Source organism: Coregonus lavaretus (genome assembly GCF_964263955.1).
Source record: "Coregonus lavaretus genome assembly, chromosome: 6".
NCBI lineage: Eukaryota > Metazoa > Chordata > Actinopteri > Salmoniformes > Salmonidae > Coregonus > Coregonus lavaretus.
This window is the reverse complement of record NC_139993.1, coordinates 37,461,660-37,487,590: the sequence shown is the minus strand read 5'-3', so window position 1 is coordinate 37,487,590 and position 25,931 is coordinate 37,461,660. Positions and strand designations below refer to the sequence as shown.

At 47.2% G+C, this 25,931-nt stretch overlaps 1 protein-coding gene across 1 annotated transcript in view; it reads left to right on the top strand.

Moving 5' to 3' along the window:
- The window catches only part of LOC311131348 (transducin-like enhancer protein 4), a 64,736-nt gene that overhangs the window by 26,956 nt on the left and 11,849 nt on the right, over positions 1–25,931 (top strand). The window contains exons 4-17 of the mRNA XM_084164294.1: positions 1,258–1,302; positions 16,319–16,381; positions 17,377–17,451; positions 18,033–18,210; positions 18,708–18,724; positions 19,950–20,087; positions 20,759–20,812; positions 21,862–22,032; positions 22,131–22,272; positions 22,647–22,816; positions 23,247–23,335; positions 23,714–23,963; positions 24,053–24,300; positions 24,550–24,697. Of these exons, the coding sequence (XP_084020420.1) occupies positions 1,258–1,302; positions 16,319–16,381; positions 17,377–17,451; positions 18,033–18,210; positions 18,708–18,724; positions 19,950–20,087; positions 20,759–20,812; positions 21,862–22,032; positions 22,131–22,272; positions 22,647–22,816; positions 23,247–23,335; positions 23,714–23,963; positions 24,053–24,300; positions 24,550–24,697 (1,788 nt within the window). The remainder of the gene's footprint in view (positions 1–1,257; positions 1,303–16,318; positions 16,382–17,376; positions 17,452–18,032; positions 18,211–18,707; positions 18,725–19,949; positions 20,088–20,758; positions 20,813–21,861; positions 22,033–22,130; positions 22,273–22,646; positions 22,817–23,246; positions 23,336–23,713; positions 23,964–24,052; positions 24,301–24,549; positions 24,698–25,931) is intronic.

The following is a 25,931-nucleotide window of genomic DNA, read 5'->3' as shown; positions in this document are numbered from 1 at the left end:
CGATGTGCCCTTAAGCAAGGCACTTAACCCTAATTGCTCCTGTAAATCGCTCTGGATAATGACGTAAAATGTAGTGTTATAGGAATGTTTGCCATTCAAATGAATGAGGGTAGATAAGATGAATGAGAATATGTGCTGTTTAAAGATGACATGTATTTTGGTGTGGTTGGACTGGCCTGATTCCTTGTAGTAACACAGTACCCCCCCCCCCCACACACACACACTCATACACACACACACCCATACACACATTCTCCTTAAAACTATCTTTCCTAAATCCATGTGGATTATACAGTACTCCAATGCCTCATTGTTCACCTCTTTGCATGGGTCCAGCCATGTTGGTTCTCAATAGAACCGTATACAGAGTGTCTTTCAGCCTATAGCATGCTATGTGGAGTAGTCTAAAGCCTTTACAAAATCATTACATAGCCCTTATTCCTCTATACAGACTGCTCTGTGAAGAGGCTTGTGTTGTCCAGCATACTGCCACATTAACATACTGCTGCTCAGAAAACTACTTACAGTATCTATTATGATAGCGAGAAAGAGGGAAAGATAGAGTGAATTAATAAGAATGGTAAGAGAAAAAGAGAAACGAGAGAGAGGTGGAGGGAGGACATGATGAGAAGAGATGGCACAAAATAAAATGGCTTTTATGACGCTGAGGAGAGGGCCAGAGGAGAGGATTCAGAGATGGACAAAGAAAAGAAGAGGGCGTGCGTGCATTGTACGTGTGTGTGTTCGTTAGAGACGGAGAAAGAAACAGATACGCCAGAGAGAGAGATCAAAAGCGAGAGATGAATAGAGAGAGAGAAAGAGACACACAGATAGAAAGACGGAAAGCACGGAAGATGTACAAAGTAAGAGATTCAGGGAGGGAGAGAAGAGACAGAAAGACAGACAGAGATCGAAACAGAGAGGAGAGAGAGAGAGAGTCCGTAGTCAGGTTTGATGGTCATCACTCTCGGTGCTGTTCATGTGCCTGCTGAGACTGAGACTGGCTTTGTCACAATGACTGATCCTCCCTGTCTCTCCAGCCCTGGATGGAAGTTATTACTGCACATTATTGTGTGTACACACACCCACCCACGCTGGCACTGAGAGAGACAAACACAGCCTCATACACACTGACATACACGCACTCACATTTCCACCATGCACACACGAACGGACGCACACACACGATTGATCCCCTGATTATACAGTATTTGATTTATTACCTCCATATACTTATGTTGTTTTCTCTCTCTGCAGTACTATGAGATGTCCTATGGGCTGAACATTGAGATGCACAAACAGGTAAGATAGATGTTACTGTCTGTCAGTATTCCTGTGTGTGTTGTCTGGTCTGCTTCAGTGATGGTCTTTACAGGGAGCAGCAGAGGACAGACACCACAATCAGCATCCGTTTCAGCCCTCCCTGGCATGAGCCGCTTTCTCTATCTCACACACCACACACACACACTCAAACTGAGTGTGTGTGTGTGTTCATTTTAAATTGGCCACAGTGGCTCTTGTGTGTGTGCGTTTCACATGCATAAATTGTAGTATTTCTCGTACTATCTGAAAGAGTGTGTTTGTCACAGTAGGGTGTGTGTGTGTGTGGTGTGCATATGTGTGTGTGTGTGCGTCATGAGCAGCAGAGTCCTGGCAGGCACCCCATGTCCCTCTCTTTTCCTCACATTTCAGCTAATGTGCCATTGACAGACACGTGGCAAATTTTTGCAGAGTAAGCTTTAAGGCGCATTATCCACTTGACTGATGCCTTCATTCAAGGTGACTTCCAGCCTTCTACTCCGGCATAACCGACTGCAGTGAAAATGTCCGATGGTGTTTAGCAGAACCAAACAGACCCAGTACCAAAGATAGGGCTAGCAGAACAAGACCCAGTGAAACCAAGCCCCAGAACCACAGATCCAAAGCTAACAGAACCAGAGCCACACAGTGTGTAGTGAAAGGGGGCCGTTAGCCAGTAGCCAGGCAGGCAGGGCAGAGCTCCACTGTAAGCTCTACTGTCACCACAGAGGAGACATGAACAGAGATCTGCCTGTACTACTCCAGAAATGGAGAGAGGAGGGATGGAGTGGGAGGGAGGGAGAGAGGAAGGGAAGGAGGGAATGGAAGAGAGAGCAGCTGAGGAGAGCGAGGGGGGGTGGGACACAGGCAGGGGACACAGGAGAAGGGAGAGGAAGGCTGAGACAGTGAAAAGAGAGGGAGAGAGAGGTGTTGAGCAAGAAAGAGAGAGAGGGCGAGGGGGAATTAAATAGAGAGAGTGTGATATGAGAGAGAAAAAGAGATGGTTAAAAAAAGAGCCAGATAGAGAGGAAGGATGAAAGAGAGGGTGAAAGAAAGAAACAAGAGCGAGAGTGCACCGAGAAACGACAAAGGGAGCTTTGAGCTCTGGCGAGGAATAATGAATCATGAATACATTTAGCAGTATCTGCTCTTATTTCCTCTCTTCCCAGCCCTAGTCGTGTGCCATTACTCTCCACCTTTTCTCCTGTGCTGCTGCCATTAATTGAGCCATCGCAGTCACTCGCTGTCTCCAGGAGTCACGAGTCCCTTTAGCTTCTACTGATCAGGGAGGGATGTGTATAGGAGAGGATTTGGAGGGAATGGGCCGGCTGCCAACAAGGCTACTGATACTAACTGATCTGATACTATCTATCTGTGTGTGTGTTCTGTCTGCCCCTCCCTTCCTGCCGTGGAGATGGTGATCAGTGATCGGCCATGGCATTATGGTGGCTTTAGACTGGAACACAGCTAACGGATCACACCATAACCTGTCTGCCTCACTGGGAGAAAGATACTGTATGTAGGACAACTGAAGGATTGGTAGACTGGGGTTACATATTCAGTGATATACAGTATATGTCGGCAGCAATACAGTCATGTCAACACGTGATGTTTTAGGTCTGCAGACTGCTAGTTATATATTCCATGCTATACGTTCTCAGAAGTCTCACGGATATACGTCCAAAAGAAGCCTCAGTACAGGGGTTGAATATGCAGTGATATACAGTGCATTCGGAAAGTATTCAGACCCCTTCCCTTTTTCCACATTTTCTTACATTACAGCCTAAAATTGATTAAATAAATGTTTTTCCTCATCAATATACACAATACCCCATAATGACAAAACGGAAACAGGTTTTTAGAAATGTTTGCAAAACATGTTTGAAATGTTTGAAAAACAGAAATACCTTATTTACATAAGTATTCAGACCCTTTGCTATGAGACTCGAAATTGAGCTCCGGTGCATCCTGTTTCCATTGATCATACTTGAGATGTTTCTACAACTTGATTGGAGTCCACCTGTGGTAAATTCAATTGATTGGACATGATTTGGAAAGGCACACACCTGTCTATATAAGGTCCCACAGTTGACAGTGCATGTCAGAGCAAAAACCAAGCCATGATGTTGAAGGAATTGTCCGTAGAGCTCAGAGAAATATCTGCAACATTGAAGGTCCCCAAGAACACAGTGGCCTCATTCATTCTTAAATGGAAGAAGTTTGGAACCACCAAGACTCTTCCTAGAGCTGGCCGCCAGGCCAAACTGAGCAATCAGGGAAGAAGGGCTTTGGTCAGGGAGGTGACCAAGAACCCGATGGTCACTATGACAGATCTCCAGAGTTCACTGTGGAGATGGAAGAACCTTCCAGAAGGACTACCATCTCTGCAGCACTCCACCAATCAGGCCTTTATGGTAGAGTGGCCAGACGGAAGCCACTCCTCAGTAAAAGGCACATGACAGCCCACTTGGAGTTTGCCAAAAGGCACCTAAAGGACTCTCAGACCATGAGAAACAAGATTCTCTGGTCTGATGAAACCAAGATTGAACTCTTTGGCCTGAATGCCAAGCATCACGTCTGGAGGAAACCTGGCACCATCCTTACGGTGAAGCATGGTGGTGGCAGCACTGTGCTTTGGGGATGTTTTTCATTGGCAGGGACTGGGAGACTAGTTAGGATCGAGGGAAAGATAAATAGAGCAAAGTACAGAGAGATCCTTGATGAAAACCTGCTCCAGAGCGCTCAGGACCTCAGATTGGGCCGAATGTTCACCTTCCAACAGGACAACGACCCTAAGCACACAGCCAAGACAACACAGGAGTGGCTTCGGAACAAGTCTCTGAATGTCCATTAGTGGCCCAGCCAGAGCCCGGACTTGAACCCGATCGAACATCTCTGGAGAGACCTGAAAATAGTCCTGTGTAGCTCAGTTGGTAGAGCATGGCGCTTGCAATGCCAGGGTTGTGGGTTCGATTCCCACGGGGGGGCAGTATGAAAATGTATGCACTCACTAACTGTAAGACGCTCTGGATAAGAGCGTCTGCTAAATGACTAAAATGTAAAATAGCTGTGCAGCGACGCTCCCCATCCAACCTGACAGAGCTTGAGAGGATATGCAGAGAAGAATGAGAGAAACTCCCCAGATACAGGTGTGCCAAGCTTATAGCGTCATACCCAAGAAGACTCAAGGCTGTAATCACTGCCAAAGGTACTTCAACAAAGTGCTGCGTAAAGGGTCTGAATACTTATGTAAATGTGATATTTCCGTTTTTTATTTGTAATACATTTGCTTTGTCATTATGGGGTATTGTGTGTAGAGTGATGAGGAAAAAAAAACAATATAATCAATTTTAGAATAAGGATGTAAAGTAACAAAATGTGGAAAAAGTCAAGGGTTCTGAATACTTTCCGAATGCACTATACGTAGGTCTGCAGAAAGCTAGTTACATTTTACAGTGAGGGAAAAAAGTATTTGATCCCCTGCTGATTTTGTACATTTGCCCACTGACAAAGAAATTATCAGTCTATAATTTTAATGGTAGGTTTATTTGAACAGTGAGAAACAGAATAACAACAAAAAAATCCAGAAAAATGCATGTCAGAAATGTTATAAATTGATTTGCATTTAAATGAGGGAAATAAGTATTTGACCCCTCTGCAAAACATGACTTAGTACTTGGTTGCAAAACCCTTGTTGGCAATCACAGAGGTCAGACGTTTCTTGTAGTTGGCTACCAGGTTTACACACATCTCAGGAGGGATTTTGTCCCACTCCTCTTTGCAGATCTTCTCCAAGTCATTAAGGTTTCGAGGCTGACATTTGGCAACTCGAACCTTCAGCTCCCTCCACAGATGTTCTACGGGATTAAGGTCTGGAGACTGGCTAGGCCACTCTAGTACCTTAATGTGCTTCTTCTTGAGCCACTCCTTTGTTGCCTTGGCCGTGTGTTCTGGGTCATTGTCATGCTGGAATATCCATCCACGACCCATTTTCAATGCCCTGGCTGAGGGAAGGAGGTTCTCACCCAAGATTTGACGGTACATGGCCCCGTCAATCGTCTCTTTTGATGCGGTGAAGTTGTCCTGTCCCCTTAGCAGAAAAACACCCCCAAAGCATAATGTTTCCACCTCCATGTTTGACGGTGGGGATGGTGTTCTTGGGGTCATAGCCAGCATTCCTCCACATCCAAACTTTGCGAGTTGAGTTGATGCCAAAGAGCTCCATTTTGGTCTCATCTGACCACAACACTTTCACCCAGTTCTCCTCTGAATCATTCAGATGTTCATTGGCAAACTTCAGACGGGCATGTATATGTGCTTTCTTAAGCAGGGGGACCTTGCGGGTGCTGCAGGATTTCAGTCCTTCACGGCGTAGTTTGTTACCAATTGTTTTCTTGGTGACTATGGTCCCAGCTGCCTTGAGATCATTTACAAGATCCTCCCGTGTAGTTCTGGGCTGATTCCTCACCGTTCTCATGATCATTGCAACTCCACGAGGTGAGATCTTGCATGGAGCCCCAGGCCGAGGGAGATTGACAGTTATTTTGTGTTTCTTCCATTTGCGAATAACCGCACCAACTGTTGTCACCTTCTCACCAAGCTACTTGGCGATGGTCTTGTAGCCCATTCCAGCCTTGTGTAGGTCTACAATCTTGTCCCTGACATCCTTGGAGAGCTCTTTGGTCTTGGCCATGGTGGAGAGTTTGGAATCTGATTGATTGATTGCTTCTGTGGACAGGTGTCTTTTGAACAGGTAACAAGCTGAGATTAGAAACACTCCCTTTAAGAGTGTGCTCCTAATCTCAGCTCGTTACCTGTATAAAAGACACCTGGGAGCCTGTCACGACTTCCGCCGAGGCTGCCCCCCCCCGCCCCCCCCCCCCCCCCCCCCCCAGGCTTCGGCGTTCGTCGTCACCGGAGTACTAGCTACTGCCGATCCCATTCTCATCACACCAGGTGCTCATTCCCCTAATTAGTATGTGTATAAGTGTTCCCTCTGTTCCCCTTGTCTTTGTGAGTGATTGTTTTGTTGTGAGAGCGTGTAGCTCGGTTGAGCTACATTTCACTGTGTTATTGCCAAGGTGGATGTTTTCCCTTGTATAGTTTCGTTTGACGCTTGGGGCGTTTGATTTATGCAAACGGATTAAACTCTGGACTTCGGTATTTTACCTCTTGCGCATTACTTCTTCTTTCACACCTCGTCACAGAATCACTCACCTGATCTGATATGGAGTCAGCAGGAGAGGACCGCATGCCTGAAGTTGTGGCAAGGGTGTTGGCCAGCTTGGGGGAAGCGATGGATCGGGTTCTTCAGCTGGTAGAACGCCTGGAGAGGAGAGGAGAGGATCCGATCTATCGAGACCAGCTGGTCAACCGGATCCAGCCACCTACACCCCAGCCCCTGGAGGGATCCAGATATACCGGCCACCGGCGTTTGATGGGACTGCAGCGCGATGTAAGGGATTCCTACTCCAACTGGAGTTGTATTTCTCCAGCATCAGGCCAGAGCCCCGGGAGCGGGAGAAAGTATCCGTCTTCGTTTCCTGCCTTTGTGGGAGAGCCCTGGAGTGGGCCAACATGGTGTGGAACGAGGGAGGTACCGCGTTGGAGAACTATTGGGAGTTTGCTCGCCTCTTCCGGGCCATTTTGATCACCCACCTGAGGGTCGAGAGGCGGGCGAACGACTGGTTCATCTGAGGCAGGGGACGAGGACCGCTCAGGACTACGCGCTGGAGTTCCGGACGCTGGCAGCGGGGTCCGGGTGGAACGAGCGGGCCCTGATAGACCATTTCCGGTGCCACCTAAGGGAGGACGTCCGAAGGGAGCTAGCCTGCCGTGATGCCATGCTATCGTTCTCCCAACTGGTGGACATGGCCATCTGGGTGGACAATCTGCTAGCAGCCAGAGGACGTCCTGGTAGGGGTCTGCCCGTTCCCACTCCGGACGACTCTGACCCCAAGCAGATGGAGCTGGTGTGATCCGCCGGTCGAGAGAGCGCAGGAGGACAGCGACAGTGCCACTCTGGTGGCACGAAGGGACAATCCACCTCACGTCGCAGTCAATGTTCTTTCGGGTCTGGAGGCAGTAGGCAGGGTACTCACGCATCACCCCAGGTAACGAACACCCAAATGTGTTCAGAGCCCTTTGCAGTGCATTGTACTTTATCGATCTCCTTTCCCGATCACTTGGTAGGTTCCCAGTGTAAGGCGCTAGTCGATTCAGGCGCAGCTGGGAATTTTATGGACAGGGCATTTGCATACCGTCAAGGCTTTTCATTGGTTCCCCTAACCATTCCACTCCCCATCAGAGCACTAGATAGTCGACCATTAGGGTCCGGGTTGGTTAAGGAAGTTACGGTACCAGTCACCATGATTACGCAGGAGACACATGTTGAGCAGATCACCTTTATGATTATTGAGTCTCCTGCTTACCCTGTAGTCTTGGGTATCCCGTGGTTAGCCCTTCACAACCCCAATTTCTCATAGCCGCAGAGGGTTCTTACGGGGTGGTCGCGTGAGTGTCCGGGTAGGTGTCTAGGTGTTTACGTTGGTGCGACCCCACCGTGCGCATTCCCCCCAAATACCATGATCTGGCGCTCGCGTTTTCCAAGACGCAAGCGACTAAATTACCACCTCATCGGGAGGGGGATTGCGCGATAAACCTTCGGGTAGACGCTGTATCTCCCAGGAGTCATGTGTATCCCCTGTCGCAGGCTGAAACGGAGGCTATGGAAATATTCGTCACTGAGCCCCTGTGACAGGGGTTTATACGTCCCTCCACTTCACCTGCCTCCTCGAGTTTCTTCTTTGTGAAGAAGAAAGATGGCGGTTTACGCCCGTGCATTGATTATCGACCACTGAATAATGTGATGGTACGATTTAGTTATCCTCTTCCCCTCATTCCTTCAGTGATTGAGTCAATGCATGGGGCCCGTTTTTTCACCAAATTAGACCTCAGGAGTGCCTACAACCTGGTGCGTATTCGGGAAGGGGATGAGTGGAAAACAGCATTCAGCACAACGGGGCATTATGAATACCTGGTGATGCCCTACGGTTTGATGAATGCTCCATCCGTTATCCAGTCGTTGGTGAACGAGGTGTTTCGGGACATGCTTGGTCGTGGTGTGTTGGTCTACATTGATGACATCCTGGTGTATTCCACTACGCGCGCCGAACATGTGTCCCTGGTTCGCAAAGTACTGGTCCGTCTGCTGAAAAATGATCTTTATGCCAAGGCAGAGAAGTGTGAGTTTTTCCAGCAGTCAATCTCCTTCCTCGGATATCGCATTACCACCACAGGTGTGGAGATGGAGGGAGACCGCATTGCAGCCGTGCGTAATTGGCAGACTCCAACCACGGCGAAGGTGGTGCAGCACTTCCTTGGCTTTGCCAACTACTATCGAAGGTTTATTCAGGGCTTTGGCAAGGTCGCAGCTCCCATTACCTCCTTGTTGAAGGGTGGGCCGTCCCGGCTCCGCTAGTCTGCTGAGGCTGATTTGGCATTTTTGGGGGGTACTGTCACGACTTCCGCCGAGGCTGCCCCCCCTCCTGGTTCGGGCAGTCTTCGACGTTCGTCGTCACCGGAGTACTAGCTACTGCCGATCCCATTCTCATCACTCCACTTGTCATGTCTTGTCAATCACACACACCTGGTGCTCATTCCCCTAATTAGTATGTGTATAAGTGTTCCCTCTGTTCCCCTTGTCTTTGTGAGTGATTGTTTTGTTGTGAGAGCGTGTAGCTCGGTTGAGCTACATTTCACTGTGTTATTGCCAAGGTGGATGTTTACCCTTGTATAGTTTTGTTTGACGCTTGGGGCGTTTGATTTATGCAAACGGATTAAACTCTGGACTTCGGTATTTTACCTCCTGCGCCTGACTCCTTCTTTCAAACCTCGTCACAGAGCCAGAAATCTTTCTGATTGAGAGGGGGTCAAATACTTATTTCCCTCATTAAAATGCAAATCAATTTATAACGTTTTTGACATGCGTTTTTCTGTATTTTGTTGTTGTTATTCTGTCTCTCACTGTTCAAATAAACCTACCATTAAAACTATAGACTGATCATTTCTTTGTCAGTGGGCAAACGTACAGAATCAGCAGGTGATCAAATACTTTTTTCCCTCACTGTATATTCAGTGATGTTATATACTTTATTCAAGGATAATGGCCTACAAGGCATGCTGCTCATAGTTCAACTGTATATATTCAGTAAGGTCTAGAAGGCTCAGTGGATATAGTAAGTGATAATGGCCTACAGAAGGCTAGTTATATATTCAGTGCTAGGCCTACAGAAGTGTGTGTGTGTGTGTGTGTGTGCGTGTTAGCGATCGTGAATTTGCCCAAGGTGTGGATATGCTGGATACAAGGATAAGGTTTAATAGACAAACAATGGACAGACATATTTATATGGGGAGCCAGACACGTTCCTCTGAATCTGGCGCAGAGTGAAGGACAAACGTCTCGTTATATGCTCATTCGTTATCTGTTTGTTCCCTCAGTGCCAGACCCAGACCATAACAACAGTCAGTTGGGTCAGAGTGAACCATACATTATTCGATTGGACGGCATTTAGCTGAGTGTGTGTGAGCAAGAGAAAGAGAGCGAGTGAGAGGGTTTCACAAAATGTGTGTGTTCTAGTGTCTGCATAATAAGTGTGTGTGTGTGTGTGTGTTTGCTCGCTCATGCCTAATTGCTGCTAGCTGTCTGCCCAGTGCATGTTTCTATGTTTCTGTGTGTACATATAATGCATATTAATACGTAGCCTCGGCTGTTTGTGCTTAGCTGGCATTATAACCTGAATCCAGAGCTGTGTGTGTGGTAGAGAGATGAAGATGGGCTTTGCTTTAATGCCTTCATTTCCAACACACTGATTTGCCTGTAATAGGATTGGGTCTCTCTCTCTCTCTCCCCTCTTTCTCACCACCATCACCACCACCTCCTCCTCTCCTGTCCTCCCTCCATCCTTTAATCCAGGCTTGATCTTAGTGGGTTCAGTGCTTTTTTCTCTGTTTATTTAAAGAGCTGGATTAGGATGGGGGGTGTATGTGGGTCAGCTGGAGGAGGCTTTGGACGGGTCAAACTTTGGACGGGTCCCTCGGTGTGTGTGTGTGTGCGCACAGTATGTGTGTGTGTGAGCACTGATGTGTGCAACCCCTCTTTGCACATGTTATAGCATGTGCTCTCTGTGTGTGTGTGTGTGTGTGTCTTTGATGTATGTGTGGATGCATGTGTAACAGAGCTCATTTGTGAATAATGAGGCAGAGAGAGAGTGATGTAACCATGTTGGAATGAGAGAGAGAGTGATTCATTCCCAGGGAGCTAGCCTTTTAGCCTAATGGGTTTGTCACTCGATCAAAAGGCCTCTGAGTAGCTACAGATGCCCATGCTTGGGGTTTGTGTGTGAACGAGGGTGTGTGTGAGCCAATCTGTATGTGTATGCGTGTGAGTGCATCTGTGTGCGTGTCTAGAGGTGACGGCACACATGCATGCCTGTTCATATATGTGTGTGAGACTGAAAGCATGAACTAACGTCTGTGTTCGCCTGCGTGTGTGTCAGTGTGTGTCTGTGTTCGCCTGCGTGTGTGTGTCTGTGTTTGCTTTGTGTGTGTAGATCCCCAACGGTGAACGGTACGCTCCAGTGCCTTTCAGACACAAATAAAAATGAGTTGTGTGTGTGCTTCCACAGTGTGTGTATGTGTACTGCCATCTTGTGTGTGTGTGTGTGCGTGGCCAGTGTATGGGACTAGTTGTGTACTGTATAATTGCTTTGTGGTGGACAGGAGTTTAAAGCTGTAGCGGTCTGTCAGCCCAAGCTGGTAAGCTGGCAAGCTGGCAGTGTGTGAATATGAATGTCAGAGTAATGGGTAAGCGCATTATATTGCTGGGGAGCCTAAGAGAGATATTGTTAAAAATAACCCTGACTCTGGGACTCAGGCAGAAATTTGCCCGCAGGACTGCGTTTTCACAGATGCCCCGTAAAGGCTTCTCTTTGTCTGCTTAAGAGCCGCTGTATGTGTGTTGTGTGTGTATTTTATGTGTGTGTGTGTGTGTGTGTGTTCTTGTGTGTGTGATTTGTACGTGGGTGTGTGTGTGCACATGCATGAATGAGAGTGTTGTATGTATTTTTCTGTTTATTTGACAGAGCCTCTATATCTGGTTTAGTAAGAGAGGGAGGGAGTGTGTTTGTGTGTGCGTTTTCAAGTTTCAAGTTGTATTAGTCATATGTACAGGATACGTGTGTGTGTGTGTGTGTGTTTGTGGCGGGGGATGTCTGTGTTTCTGTGTCTTAATGCGCCATGCCTCTCATGGTGGGGCTCTGTTGCTTTTCTAAGAGCATTTAAATATTTTTTGTGTCAATATCTGTGTGTGTGTGCTCTGTTCTGCTCTGTTTGTTTGTTTTTCATTGTGCGTGTGTGTTTGCTTGTGTGTGTGTGTGTGTGTGTGCTTTACTGCTCTCCTTTCCTCTTTCCCTCTCTCTGGGTTTCTCTTCCTCCTCTTCCCAAATAGAGGGGCCATCAATCAGAGTGGAGAGAGGGGGGCTGCTGGCTCAGCGCCAGGAAGAGAGGCTGGCACTCTGCCCGGAGGGGAGGGGAGGGGAGGAGAGGAGAGGAGAGGAGAGGAGAGGAGAGGAGAGGAGAGGAGAGGAGAGGAGAGGAGAGGAGAGGAGAGGAGAGGAGAGGGGAGGGGAGGGGAGAGAGAGAGACCAAGTGAACAGAGGGAAGAGAGAGAATAGGGGCGATAGACAAGGGAGGAAGAGATCAGTTATTTTATTGAATACCTCTGTGGCTGTGACCACAATCAGTGGCTGATTAGTGCAGCACGGGTTACTAATATTTGCCTTCAAGTGTTTGCAGAGAGAGGAGAGCAGTTCCATTAGGCAGTAAGGGGTGGGAGATAAGGCTAGACTAGGGCTGGCTGGCCTGGGTGTCTCTCTCTCTCTCTCGTGCGCTGCTACAGGGCTGATGGGGACTAGGGGGACTGCTGAAGGCGCGCAAGCACACACTGAGATACACACATGCAGGCAGGCACGCACACACAAACACATCAAATTAAATACTCACACACACACCCATATCTGCACACACACACCACACACTCTCACCCAGAACAGCCGCACTGGGGCTCAGGGAAAGACACAGCTGGCAGTGCCCAAATACACCGGGCACCATCACCCCCCCCCCAATCCTCACTATGCGAACCTAGCCGAGCCCACACCATTCACATTCAATTTCACAACGCTTTCTTAGCAAAGCTTTTGCATCATGTTATAAAGTAAATGCTCCAGGAAAGCTTAATGCAGCTTGTCTATGTCATACCAATGATCCACTTGCATTAGTTTCAGAGTATCAGTAATGACTCCTGTGTTTCAGCTCACTGTATCAATTATTACCCTGAAATTATCTTATGATGGGGGAGCACGCTGAGTAAAGCTATTCAGACTGTGTGTGTGTGTGTGTAGGGCAGTGACAGACTGATGTGTTCCACAGCCTCCAGAGCACTGTGTCCTTGTCCTCCCTCTCATCCATCCATCTTCCTCCCTCATTTTGGAGGAATTGACGGTGATTTGCTGCTATGTTCTAAATGTAGCCTAAGATAGACAAACATCCTCTCCCCTGCCCTCTCCTCTCCTCTCCTCCTCATCTCTCCCTCTTTCCGCCAGACAAAGAGGCAGCAGTGTTCTGTTGGCAGACTATTTATCCTCAGGTGTTTATTGACCAGCCCTCTCCTCCTCCTTTGTATCCATCCATCCACCCATCCCTCCATCCACAGCCCTGCCAAAACTCCCTTATGCACTCTTTTGGCAGAGCTCTCCCCAACAAGTCCATGTTGTTGTTGCTGACACCTGGCCTACGCTGGAGGAAGAGAGAGGGAGAAAGAGATGAGGGGGAGGAAGCAGTGCTGAGCTCTGTTTGAAGTAGGCTGCCAAGACTCAGGTCTGACAGATCTAGGATCAGTTGCAGCCATGGTTGTGTTGTTGGTGAGAGCAGAGGCAGGTCATCTGCACTGATCTGGAATCAGACTCCTGGGTTGGCTGCCTGGTTGAGGGAGTCCAGTGGCTGCAGCCTACTCTCAGAACAGCTCATTGCTAGTCAACAACTCAATGATTGTAGTTTCTCGGTCTAGCTGCATGTATTAATGTTACACAGTATCAATACAGTCCAGTGAGAATACCCCCCCTACCCCCCCTCATAGCCCCTTTACAGGCTTTCACTAAGCAACACAACATTAGTTATTTATCAATACTGAATGTCTCTCTCTCTCCCCCCACTCACTCCCTGTTTTCTCTCTCTTTCACTTTCTCTCTCTCACTTTCACAAGCACACACACACACTCCAATCGGCACGCACACAAGCCCACATTATATCATTAGCTAGGTTTTCTCTCTCTCCTTCGAACGGAGCGCTGTATCTATCAGAGAGCTGTGTTGTATAATTTGGCCTTGTGTTGAGATGGGGCTGGCTGTTTCTGACAGGCGTGTGAGTGTATAAGACCCTGTCAGTCACTGTCCTCTCCTCTCCTTTGTCTCCCTCTGTGTGTCAGAAACATGTGTTAGAGTGGCGTAATGGAGGGACACAAATAGATAGAGAGCCATCAAGGAAGGAGTGCGGGAGGGAGGGAGGAAGGAGAGAGATGATGGGAGGAAAAGGATGAATAGGGTAATAATGGCTCAGTGGGAAGGCTGTTAAAGAGGGAGAGAACGCCTGAGTGAAGAAGACAACAGAATGAGGCTCCGTGTGTGTGTGTGTGTGTGTGTGTGTGTGTGTGTGTGTGTGCGTGTACACATGCATTTGTGTACATTATGTATTGACATGTTGTGTGTTTGTGTTGTGTGTTTGTTAGGCTCCATGTGTAGAAGACATCATTCGATGTTCTCACCTAGAAAGAGCATTTTCAATGGGCCTGGGCAAGTGAGAGAAAATTGATGAAAGAATAGCATTGAATGCAGTGAGGAGGAGAGAGGTTGAGAGAGCTAAATGAGAAAGGGAGGGTGTTGAAAGGCCGTATGAAAACTGGAGCCTAATAACACAGCTGGCCTTTAAAAGCCTCTCTCTCCCTCTCACTCTTTCTCTCTCACTCATTTTCTCTTACTATCTCTCTCTTTCTCTTGCGGCCTCTTACTCGTTCTGTCTCTCTCTCTCAATCGCTCGCTCTCTCTCTCTCTCAATTCATTTCAATTTCAATTTAAGGGCTTTGTTGGCATGGGAAACATGTTTACATTGCCAAAGCAAGTGAAGTAGATAATAAACAAAAGTGAAATAAACAATAAAAAATGTTGGGTCTAATTGTTGGGTCTAATTGTGTTGCTGTCCTGGGGTCTGTTTGTGTTTGTGAACAGAGCCCCAGGACCAGCTTGCTTAGGGGACTCTTCTCCAGGTTAATCTCTCTGTAGGTGATGGCTTTGTTATGAAAGGTTTGGGAATCACTTCCTTTTAGGTGGTTGTAGAATTTAACGGCTCTTTTCTGGATTTTGATAATTTGCGGGTATCGGCTTAATTCTGCTCTGTATGCATTATTTGGTGTTTTTGCAGAATTCTGCATGCAGAGTCTCAATTTGGTGTTTGTCCCATTTTGTGAATTCTTTGTTGGTGAGCGGACCCCAGACCTCACAACCATAAAGGGCAACTGATTCAAGTATTTTTTTAGCCAGATCCTAATTGGTATGTCGAATTTTATGTTCCTTTTGATGGCATAGAAGGCCCTTCTTGCCTTGTCTCTCAGCTCTTTCACAGCTTTGTGGAAGTTACCTTTGGTGCTGATTGTTTAGGCCGAGGTATGTATCGTTTTTTGTGTGCTCTAGGGAAACGGTGTCTAGATGGAATTTGTATTTGTGGTCCTGGCAACTGGACCTTTTTTGGAACACCATTATTTTTGTCTTACTGAGATTTACTCTCAGGGTCCAGGTTTGACAGAATCTGTGCAGAAGATCTAGGTGCTGCTTTAGGCCCTCCTTGGTTGGGGACAGAAGCACCAGATCATCAGCAAACAGTAGACATTTGACTTCAGATTCTAGTAGGGTGAGGCCGGGTGCTGCAGACTGTTCTAGTGCCCTCGCCAATTCGTTGATATATATGTTGAAGAGGGTGGGGCTTAAGCTGCATCCTTGTCTCACCCCATGGCCCTGTGGAAAGAGATGTGTGTGTTTTTTGCCAATTTTAACCGCACACTTGTTGTTTGTTTACATGGATTTTATAATGTTGTATGTTTTTCCCCCAACACCACTTTCCATCAATTTGTATAGCAGACCCTCATGCCAAATTGAGTCAAAAGCTTTTTTGAAATCAACAAAGCATGAGAAGACTTTGCCTTTGTTTTGGTTTGTTTGTTTGTCAATTAGGGTGTGCAGGGTGAATACGTGGTCTGTCGTACAGTAATTTGGTGAAAAGCCAATTTGACATTTGCTCAGTACATTGTTTTCGTGAGGAAATGTACGAGTCTGCTGTTAATGATAATGCAGAGGATTTTCCCAAGGTTGCTGTTGATGCATATCCCACGGTAGTTATTGGGGTCAAAGATTGGGGTGATCAGTCTTTGGTTCCAAATATTGGGGAAGATGCCAGAGCTAAGGATGACGTTAAAGAGTTTAAGTATAGCCAATTGGAATTTGTGGTCTGTATATTTTATAATTTCTCTCTCTCTCATGCACTTGTTGTCGACTGGGTTTGAACCCAGGGCACCTGCATGACACTGTTAGCCCGCTGAGATAAAGGCATGAGCTTGAGGAGCTAACATTTCAGGTCCCAGGAAGGGTTGCTCATCACCGAACCACCTCCATCACATGCCTACTAACCTGAGTTGCCTCAATGACATTATCCAACTTTGATTATTATACGAGATGTGAGATGTAAGGGATGGATAAAGATTCTGTACATTCATTGATGTATGTTTATGTTGCTCCTGCTGCTTCCCTGAAACTAATGACCCTATAAGGGCCTAAGGGAATGAATAATGTTGTACTAGATTACCTTGTATGATACATAAGATGAGACTGAAGTGTGTATATGTGTGTGTGTGTTGCAGGCGGAGATTGTGAAGCGTCTCAGTGCAATCTGTGCTCAGATCATCCCCTTCCTCTCTCAGGAGGTAAGTATCACTGACACACACACACACACACACACACACACACACACACACACACACACACACACACACACACACACACACACTCTCACTCTCCTACTGTCCTCTTTACAATGGAAACCACATGGTCAAGACATAACATATTGCTCTGTGTTCATCAAGACATAAGAACATATTGCTCTGTGTTCATCAAGACATAAGAACATATTGCTCTGTGTTCATCAAGACATAAGAACATATTGCTCTGTGTTCATGAAGACATATGAGCATGTTGTTTCAGAATTTCTATCATTTTGTTACGGTTCATTTATATTAGCCAGATAGCCTTTTAAATCAATAGGTTATTTTTGTGAATGGTTGGTTTCCTTTTTGTTCAGTAACTCATGGTAGTTATTTGATCTATCAACACACATAATGACCCAAAACAGTTTCTTAGCAGTTTCTTGACTGAGGTTAATATGTTTGACCCTCTACAATGTGTGTGACAAGAATGTGGTGATTACATTTTTTTGGGTAAAATCTGTCTGCACTGAGTGTGTGTTTGTGTAGGGGTGTGTGTGTGTGTGTGTGTCCGGTGACGAGTGTGTGTCCACTGAAGGGAAGGTCACAGAACTGTCGGCTGTTTTACCTTGGTCAATATTGATACTGTGTGTGTGTTCTCACTTGTGTGTGTGTGTTTACGTATTGTGTGTGTGTTTGAATGAGTAAATAGATGTGGGTTTTGGGGTGTTTGAGCGTGGTCCTGCTAGGTACTTTTCTGTGGGTATGTGTGACTTTTTCTGTGTGTGTGTGTCTGGTTGCTCAATCATTGTATATATTTGTACTGCGTGTGCATACAGTATGTTTGATTGTGTGTATTGAGGCCACTCAGCGTGTGTTTGTTGTGTGATATATGTGACAAAGGTTGTTTGTGCGTTTTGGTTCCATACAAAACAAATGTCAGGTACAATATACAGTATATGTTAGGTGGGGTAAATAACGTGTGTGTGTGTGTGTAGCACCAACAGCAGGTGGTCCAAGCAGTGGAGAGGGCCAAGCAGGTCACTATGGCCGAACTCAACGCCATCATTGGGGTGAGTCACCTCAGGTCACCATGACAACCGTTACACCCCAGACAGCGACACTATCAACACACACAGACCCTACAGGCAGTGGCATGCACACCTCTCTCTCTGCAGTGTTTATTGTGCTGGGAGGAACAATCGGGTGTAGGTAGACTGTAATGTGATGAGAGCTCAGACAAGCTCTCACTGGAAAGACCATTCACTGTGGCACACACATGCGGGCGCGCACACACACACACACACACACCAAAACAAGCTGTATTAAGACCCGCAGAAAACAGGCTCTCTTTATCTGTATGTGCCCCCCTCCTCTCCCTCTTCCTCCGTCCCCATCTTTTTCCCTCTCTGTTTTCTTCTCTCCCTCTGTCTACTATTTTATCTTTTGGTTTCTCTCTCCCTTCCTATCTCTCTCTCCCTCCTCCTGTCCTCCCTCTCTCTCTCTCGCCGCTGCCCTCTTTATTTTTCCCTCTGCTCTAATCCAATCTTTCTCTCCATATTCTCTCTCTCTCTCTCTCCAATCTTTCCTCGTCATATTTCTCTCCCTCTCTCTCTCTTCCCCCTCCCCCCTGCCCTGTCTCCCTGGTGTACAGCAGCAGCAGCTCCAGCACCTGTCTCACCACACCCCAGGTATCCCCCTGACTCCCCACCCGTCAGGGCTCTCTCTGGGGGGAGGCTCGGGCCTGCTGGCCCTCACTGGAGCCCTGGGGGTCTCAGCCCACCTGGCCTCCAAGGACGAACGCAACCACCTGGACCCTGAGCACCTGAGAGGTACGACTCACTGATTGACCTCCACGTGAAGGACACTGGTGGAGAGCTGTAGTACTGAAATGTGTCAGCTTTTGATACAAAATAACCACTTGGTTTACTTTTATTGAACTCAAAGGCTGGCGGAATATCTTGAAGAAAAGCACTCATTAAACATAAAACAACTAACAAATGGCACTCCGTTGCCTGTAAGGCCGTATATTGATGCAGGGTGGCTATATGTTAAACTTGTAGGTCCCTGGTGCAGAAAAGAAAGAGCGAAAGACAGAGCAGACATGAATGCTGAATGAGTGAACAGGGGAAGACAGAGAGCATTGTGTCAGAGGAGTGGAGACAGAAAGGGCAGCACTGCAGATTGGATACATGCACAATACTAAGCTTGTGTTTTTATTGCACTGGGACAAGCCTTTTTCAGGTTGACCTTGGCTTGCTGTGGGATTGTTGTTACTATTATCTATACTGACGTCAATCCTCTCCCCTCCTCTCTGTTCCTTCCCCAGAGGGTGCGCCCAGCAGGGTAAGTAACCCCAACGTGTGTATGTGTGTGTGTGCTTGTTCATGTGCATTTCGTGTGTATACGTGTGTGAGTGTGTGTATGTGACTGTGATATAAGTAAGGGAAATAGAGAGTCTCTTTAAAGAGGAACTCTAAAAAATTATGTTTTGTTGGAGAGCTGCCATTAATAAGAACAGCACTAGAATTATTAAAGTGAGTACAACAGTAGAACAGTGATATTGTGCCTTGACTAAGGTCCAATAGAACACTGGTCAGTTCTATGGAGACAATAATATTATGGTGATATGGGTCCAGTAGGATGATCATTGGGCTATCTCTTACTCTGTGGTTGGATATAACCTTGGTGTGTTGGAACTGAGGGAAAAGACAGACCAGTAGACTACTAGACAGCTGTCCTCACTCACACACTCTGATAATAACAGATAGAGGGAGGAGTGGAGAGAAGAAATTAGAGAAATCGAGAGGATACTCTGAGGGGAGCAAGTAAAAACGGAAACATCTGACTATGTCTTTGTTTTATTACAAAGTGAAAATTATTTACATTTGCAATAGCCTTTTCTTTATTTTCTTAACCCCCTTTACCCAATGTACTGATCTTAAAGACCAATCTTTAAGAGGTCCCGTTTGTATTAACGTCCTTCAAAATATGGATGGAAGGAGGGAAGGAGGAAGGAGAGATGCATATCAATTGGTATTTGTTAAGTCGTGCCAATATGACATTTTTGAATTTTAAATAGAAGGAAGAAAGAGAAAGCGAGGGGAAGAAGGAGAGGGGGAGTGAGAGGGAAGCAAAGAGGGAGGATGAGATGGAGAAGACTGGGAGTTTGTTGAGAAAACTGTGGTTCTTTGTGTGTTCGGTCATGTCCGTCCAACCAGCTTCCTGTCTGTGTCCTCCACAGTTCTAAAGAGCAGAACTTTCCGTAGGAGTCAACCGATGAAAGAGAATAGTTATCCCACATAGACCCCAGAAATAATACACTACTTTGATGTTTTATTCCTCTATTATGGGGAGCCCCACCATGCTCTTTCTGGTATAAATAGCCAGAAAATTGGGCTTCTTGTACAATAATCAGAGTCATATTTTACATGAACCTTTCAGTGTCAGGGAGAAAGTTCATTCATAATAACACATTCATAAATATGTTGTTTGCATTTTCTGTATGACTTACTTGCTGTGTGTTGGCTCTCTTTTATGCGTGTGTGTTGTTGTTGTTGTGTGTGTGCAGAGTAAGTCTGTGTCATCGACAGACAGCCAGCCAGTGGAGGAGCGCCAGGGCCCGTCGGGGGGGTACTCCTCCTCCCAGGGAGGGGGCGACGCCAAGAGGAGGCGCTGTGAAGACAAGGAGCCCCTCCCACCTCACTACGTACGTGCGCCATTCAATCAAACCCATAGTATTAACGGTGTCTCGGACATCACAGATTAACCAGAGGTCACAGTCCTTCTGCCAGTCAAATATGTGTTTAACTTGGAAGTGATCAATGACCAAAATAGATAACCCTATTGAACATGATCTCTCTTTCTCTGATTGACATAAATACGGTATGAGAACTGCCTCACACATCACGTCAGTGTAGCCTCTCGTGAAGGGAGGTGTTATGTTTTTAAAACAGGCTGGACAGTGAGCTCTGTTGATCATCAGCGCCTCTGTACTACATAATGCTTGTTTGTCTCCTAGCTCTGGTCTGTCTATGTCCAGGAATAGTCTCCTCTCCACCATGGCCCTGATCTGGCTCAATATAATTAGGGGGTGATGTCACTCCACGTGATGTCAATAGGAATATCAGGCCATGATCACATCAAAGCATTGTTGCCATGGTGACTAAGTGCCATCGCTGTCACCCCTATTCCCAGAGATAAAGAGGGAGGGAGAGAGAGGAGTAAAGTAGTGATATGGCCAAACAGTGTGAGAGAGGTTGTGTGTATGTGTGTTACTCTGTGTGCCTGACAGAGTGAGGAAGTGAGAGGTGGGCAATGTTTGTGTGAGAGAGAGTGTTTGTGTTTCTGACATTCTCCTCTCTCCTCTGTGTCTCACAGGACAGTGATGGGGACAAGAGTGAGGACAACCTGGTTGTGGATGTCTCTAACGAGGTAAGTGTGTTTGTCACCCATAGGCACAGATCTAGGATCAGCTTACCCTGACCCCACTCTAACTGCAACCATCTGAGAGAAAACGCTAAACTGACCTTAAATCAGCATCCGATACTGTTGCGGAAAAACAAACAATGAGTAATATATAACTACTGTAGCTATACTGGCTGAAACCGGTCTGTATTGACCAGACCGTCCCTAGCCAATAGAACATAGTTCAAATGGAAAGCTGAGTCTCCTCTCTCTAAGACCCTGTTGTTTCACTGTACAGGGCTGGTTAAGCATAGGATAATTATACACTTACGTCGGAATTTTGAAAATAGTGAATATTATTATATAAGCACATTATGGGGAGCTAGCTGCTTTTCTCTCCTCTCCTAGTGAGTACTTCCTGCCTGCTGAACACACACGACACCATATACACTCACACACACTGCATGCACACATACACACAAACACACACCCCTCCTTTCATCAGATGGCAGCAGTGTGCCCTTTATTTATGCAAAGCCGTTATGCCCTCAGAATGTTTAAATTCTTTAAATACTTCACGCAGGGTACAAAAATATGTTTTATCTAAGCCTTTTGTGTTTGATAATGCGCAGCACAATGCACAAAAGCGGGAAAGTCTCTTGTGTGATTTGTGAATACAGAACAATTGGAGAATTTGACAAATGTTCTTAATGGGTGTGTGAGAGGGAGTGTCTCTGGTGACCATACTAGAACAGACTATAGATGTGTGTTCTGCTCTGCTCAGACACAGCCACAGTAGAAGTGCTGACTGCAGCACACTGGGAGCAGATGGGAATGGTTTTATATAGGTGGCTGTGGCAGGGAGGTAGACAGTCGGCTGGGTTTGACTTACAGTACCGTACAGGCCTCATACACACTTGTGCTTAAAACCATACAGATACTATAGTAATCTATAATGTCTATAATGTTACAGATTTACGGGTTTTAGTTTTTTTCACAGACAATGTGAAGGCTACTGTCTTCTTGCAAGGCTTTTGGGGTGACCTGGTCTTCCATATCTCTCTGTGTGTCTCCAGGAGCCCACGTCCCCCGTAGGCAGCCCCCATCACTCCCCCCATGGGAATGGTTTGGACCGGGCCCCCAACCTGAGGAAGGAGTTACCAGGGTCCCCCAGGAGCCCTGGGGAGGCCCCCTCCCCCCAACCACCACGCAGCCCCACCCCGGGCAAGGCCAAGGACCCAGCACAGGTATGATACATTCATTGTCAAGCATTAATATGGTGGCCAACATCCACCAATTAAAGTACTGGTGATTCGTTTGACAGTATCTCTTTACCTCTCTGTAGATGGAGAAGTCTGGGTCGCCGTTGTCTAAGTCGAGCACCCCGTCCCCCTCACACCGTGAGGCCCTTACCCCCGGCCCCGCCGGCCCCAGTACGTCCTGCCTCCGTCTGCTCAGCAAGGCTGCCTCCTCCGCTGACCCCCTGGGTGAGTCAGACACCCCTGTCTGCCTGCCATACCCTCTGTCTGTACCCCTGTTATTATACCCCTGCACCCCTGTTAGACCATCAAATATATAGCCCTGTAATACCATAATTATACCTTCCATCTGATCATAATACCATCATACCATAATCCAACCCCTATTGTGATGATATGCTCCTGTGGTCCCGTATTGTACTCACATCTGCCACATTCTGCCTAAAGCAATAAAGATGGCATTGTAGCCTATAAGAAACCGTGGTGAACTTGATTGTTGCCAACACATCTCTAGCAGTTAGACGTCACCCTAACCTTTTCTTACCCGCTGGAATGTAAGGTGTGTTCTCATCTCCCCCCTCACCCCCTCCTCCCCTCCCCAGCTCTCCGCAGTCCCCTGTCTGTGCCCCCCGGTTCGTACCCAGCTCACTTTGGGGTGGTGTCCCACGCAGGCCTCAACGGGGAGCTGGCCAGTCCCGGGGGCTTCGGGGGTGCCCTGACCCTTTCGCCCCAGATCAGCACCGCCGCCAGTGTCTACACCCGCAGCCCCTTGGTGAGTTTGATACCACGCATCACTGGTCTATCTGTTTAAAACAGGTATCTACAACGGCAGACCTCAAGGGCTGCATTGTCTATAGTCTTTGTCTCTTCCTGGCACCTAATTGATCAATTATGTCCCTAATTCGCCAGTTAGTGTGCACACCTGGTTACCCAGGTCTGAATCAATTAGATTGCTTTCCATTACAAAGCAAGAAGGAAAACCAGTATACAATGCCTAGAGGATCGAAGATGTGCACCACTGATTTAAAACAAAACAAAAACATTGATGAAGATGGATTCTTAGTAGTATGTGGTTTGGAAGCTTGTGTTGGATGAATTGTCAAGATTTCACTCAATTTGATGAGATTAGGATTTACTGAGATTAAACTGTTACAACACAGGATGATTCTGTTAGTAAACTCCTAATGTCTTGGTCCTCCTAGTCTCTCCAGATGGCGTATGAGTCTCGGTCCCACCTCAGGGCCCCAGGGCTGTCCGCTTCACTGCCTGGTGGATCCTCCGGGGGCAAACCGTACGTCTCTCTTCTCCTCTATCCAAATCCATCCAGACAGAAAGAAAGATGGCTGTTGTTTTTATTGCTGGAGCAAGCCGCAAACTCTCCCAATTTCGATATTGAATAACACAACAACCTTGGCATCGCTAGGCTATTTATCAGCCGTCACAAATAACACTCTGTACTACACGGGCCAAAGTAAATCTCCCATTTTGCATTCTGCCAACGGCTATTGTGTGAAAAGATTTTGAAGACTATTTCTCAACTTCTAATGCTGTTACAGTGTTGACAGTCTTCAAGGTTTAAGCTAGCAAGCACTTTTTGTAATAATATACAGATGTAGATTGCAGTGGTTGGCACTCTTTCCATTCTCTCCTTCCTCCTCCCTCTCTCCAGTGCCTACTCTTTCCACGTGAGTGCGGATGGACAGATGCAGCCGGTACCTTTCCCTCCAGATGCCCTGCTGGGCCCGGGCATCCCGCGGCACGCCCGTCAGATCCACACTCTGAACCACGGAGAGGTGGTGTGTGCCGTCACCATCAGCACCTCCACACGCCACGTCTACACCGGCGGCAAGGGCTGTGTCAAGGTGTGGGACATCAGCCAGCCTGGCAGCAAGAGTGCCATGGCCCAGCTTGACTGTCTGGTGAGTGGACACACACTTTAAAAGGCTTAACCAATAATATTGCTTGTTTTGCCAGTCTAATACACATGTTCTCTCTTCGCACCAATCAGAACAGGGATAACTACATCCGCTCATGTAAGATTCTCCCTGATGGACGGACCCTCATTGTTGGAGGCGAGGCCAGCACGTTGTCAATCTGGGACTTGGCCACACCTACTCCCCGCATCAAGGCGGAGTTGACGTCTTCTGCCCCGGCCTGCTACGCTCTGGCCATCTCCCCCGACAACAAGGTCTGCTTCTCCTGCTGCAGCGACGGCAACATCGTAGTCTGGGACCTGCACAACCAGACCCTGGTTAGGTAAGAGGAGGAGGAGGATAGGAGAGGAGAGGGGGTTGAGGAGGTTAGGAGGGGTATTGGGGGGAAACATCGTAGTCTGGGACCTGCACAAAGAGACCCTGGTCAGGTAAGAGGAGAGGAGAGGGTAGGGCAGGAGAGAAGAGAAGAGGATAGGGGGAGGAGAGAGCAGGGTAGGGGTTTACTGTATAGACTATGGATTACATCTGAATGGCTGGGTGTTGATGTTGAAGTGATCTTTCTGCTACCCAGGCAGTTCCAGGGCCACACTGACGGGGCCAGCTGTATTGACATCTCCAACGATGGGACCAAACTGTGGACGGGGGGGCTGGACAACACAGTACGCTGCTGGGACCTGAGAGAGGGACGACAGCTGCAGCAACACGACTTCACCTCACAGGTACAGATGGAACACCTGAGACGTTGTGAGATTAGCTGAGACTAGCTAAGACCAGCTCAGTACTGCCTTTATGAGAAGCACTGTACCTGTTAATATATGATACATATCAGCCTCTATATCAGACCAGTCACTGTTTCGCTCTGTTCTATCACATCACTGTTTGCACATCTAAATATATCTGTCACAGTAGGGCGCTAGAGCACTGCCAAAAGTCTGAGTGCCAGAAATTGACATGTGTAGGTGTACAAATGCAATTTTTGCTCGCAAATATTAAGTTACAAGTTTGCGAATGCCATTACAACTACATTCATTTTTTTCATGTTCACAATTCATCAGTTACTCAGATACCTCCTGCGCGTTGACCTGTTGTTTCGGCCTGTTGTTTCCAAAGTTTTCTTTTGTTTTCTTTTTATTTTATTCATAAGTGTTTGTGTCAAAACCTGCTGCTAGCTAGCTAGCTATGTTGCAATGGAGCCCGCGTCACCTGGAATAGCTAACTAACGTTTCCAGTGCTGTAGAAGCTGGGTTTACTATGCTCTTGTCCAGGACAATATTGACAATCCGGAGTTGCAATGCAGCAATTGTTTGCTTACGGAGGATTACCGGAATGAGGTGGCTAACCTTAGCAAGCAAATTTCAATTCTGCGCGAACTTATGGGGAAGACTCAAATTGGAACTTTCTCATTCTCAACTCCTGTGGCTGGACGCCGCTCGGGCTTGATGGATGTATCCCTGCCTTGTCATCTGTCCCTATCCGAATGGCCTGTGCTACCTGGAACTTGCCTGCCAAAGAAGTCGTCTCCATCTGCTTCTCCTCCTCCATTTTGTAGTGGAGTAGACGGAGAACAGCAAGAGGATTGTTCCAATCAGTGCTGGTCCCATGTCACAAGTCGTGGAAACCGAAGGCAGCAGCATGCTGCAAAAACAGACTGGAGTGTCTGCGAGAGGTTCAAAGCAGATTGACATGAGGAATAGCTACGCCGCCCTGGTGCCTGATCTACCTGTGCCTTTATCGCTGGGACTGCCTGTGTCTGCGACGGCTGTGCTGACTCCAACTACGCTGACTCCAGCAGCGGCTTTGTCGTTGAGTTCGGCTCATTTCCCTCTCTCTGGATCTGACGGGGCACTGCCTGCTGTGGGAGGTCTGGACATATCGCCGGGAGCTGCGGGTGTATGCTATCCTGCTTCTCGTGAGCCTGTGAAAGGTTCCACAAATTGTGTGAGGGTTAGGAAT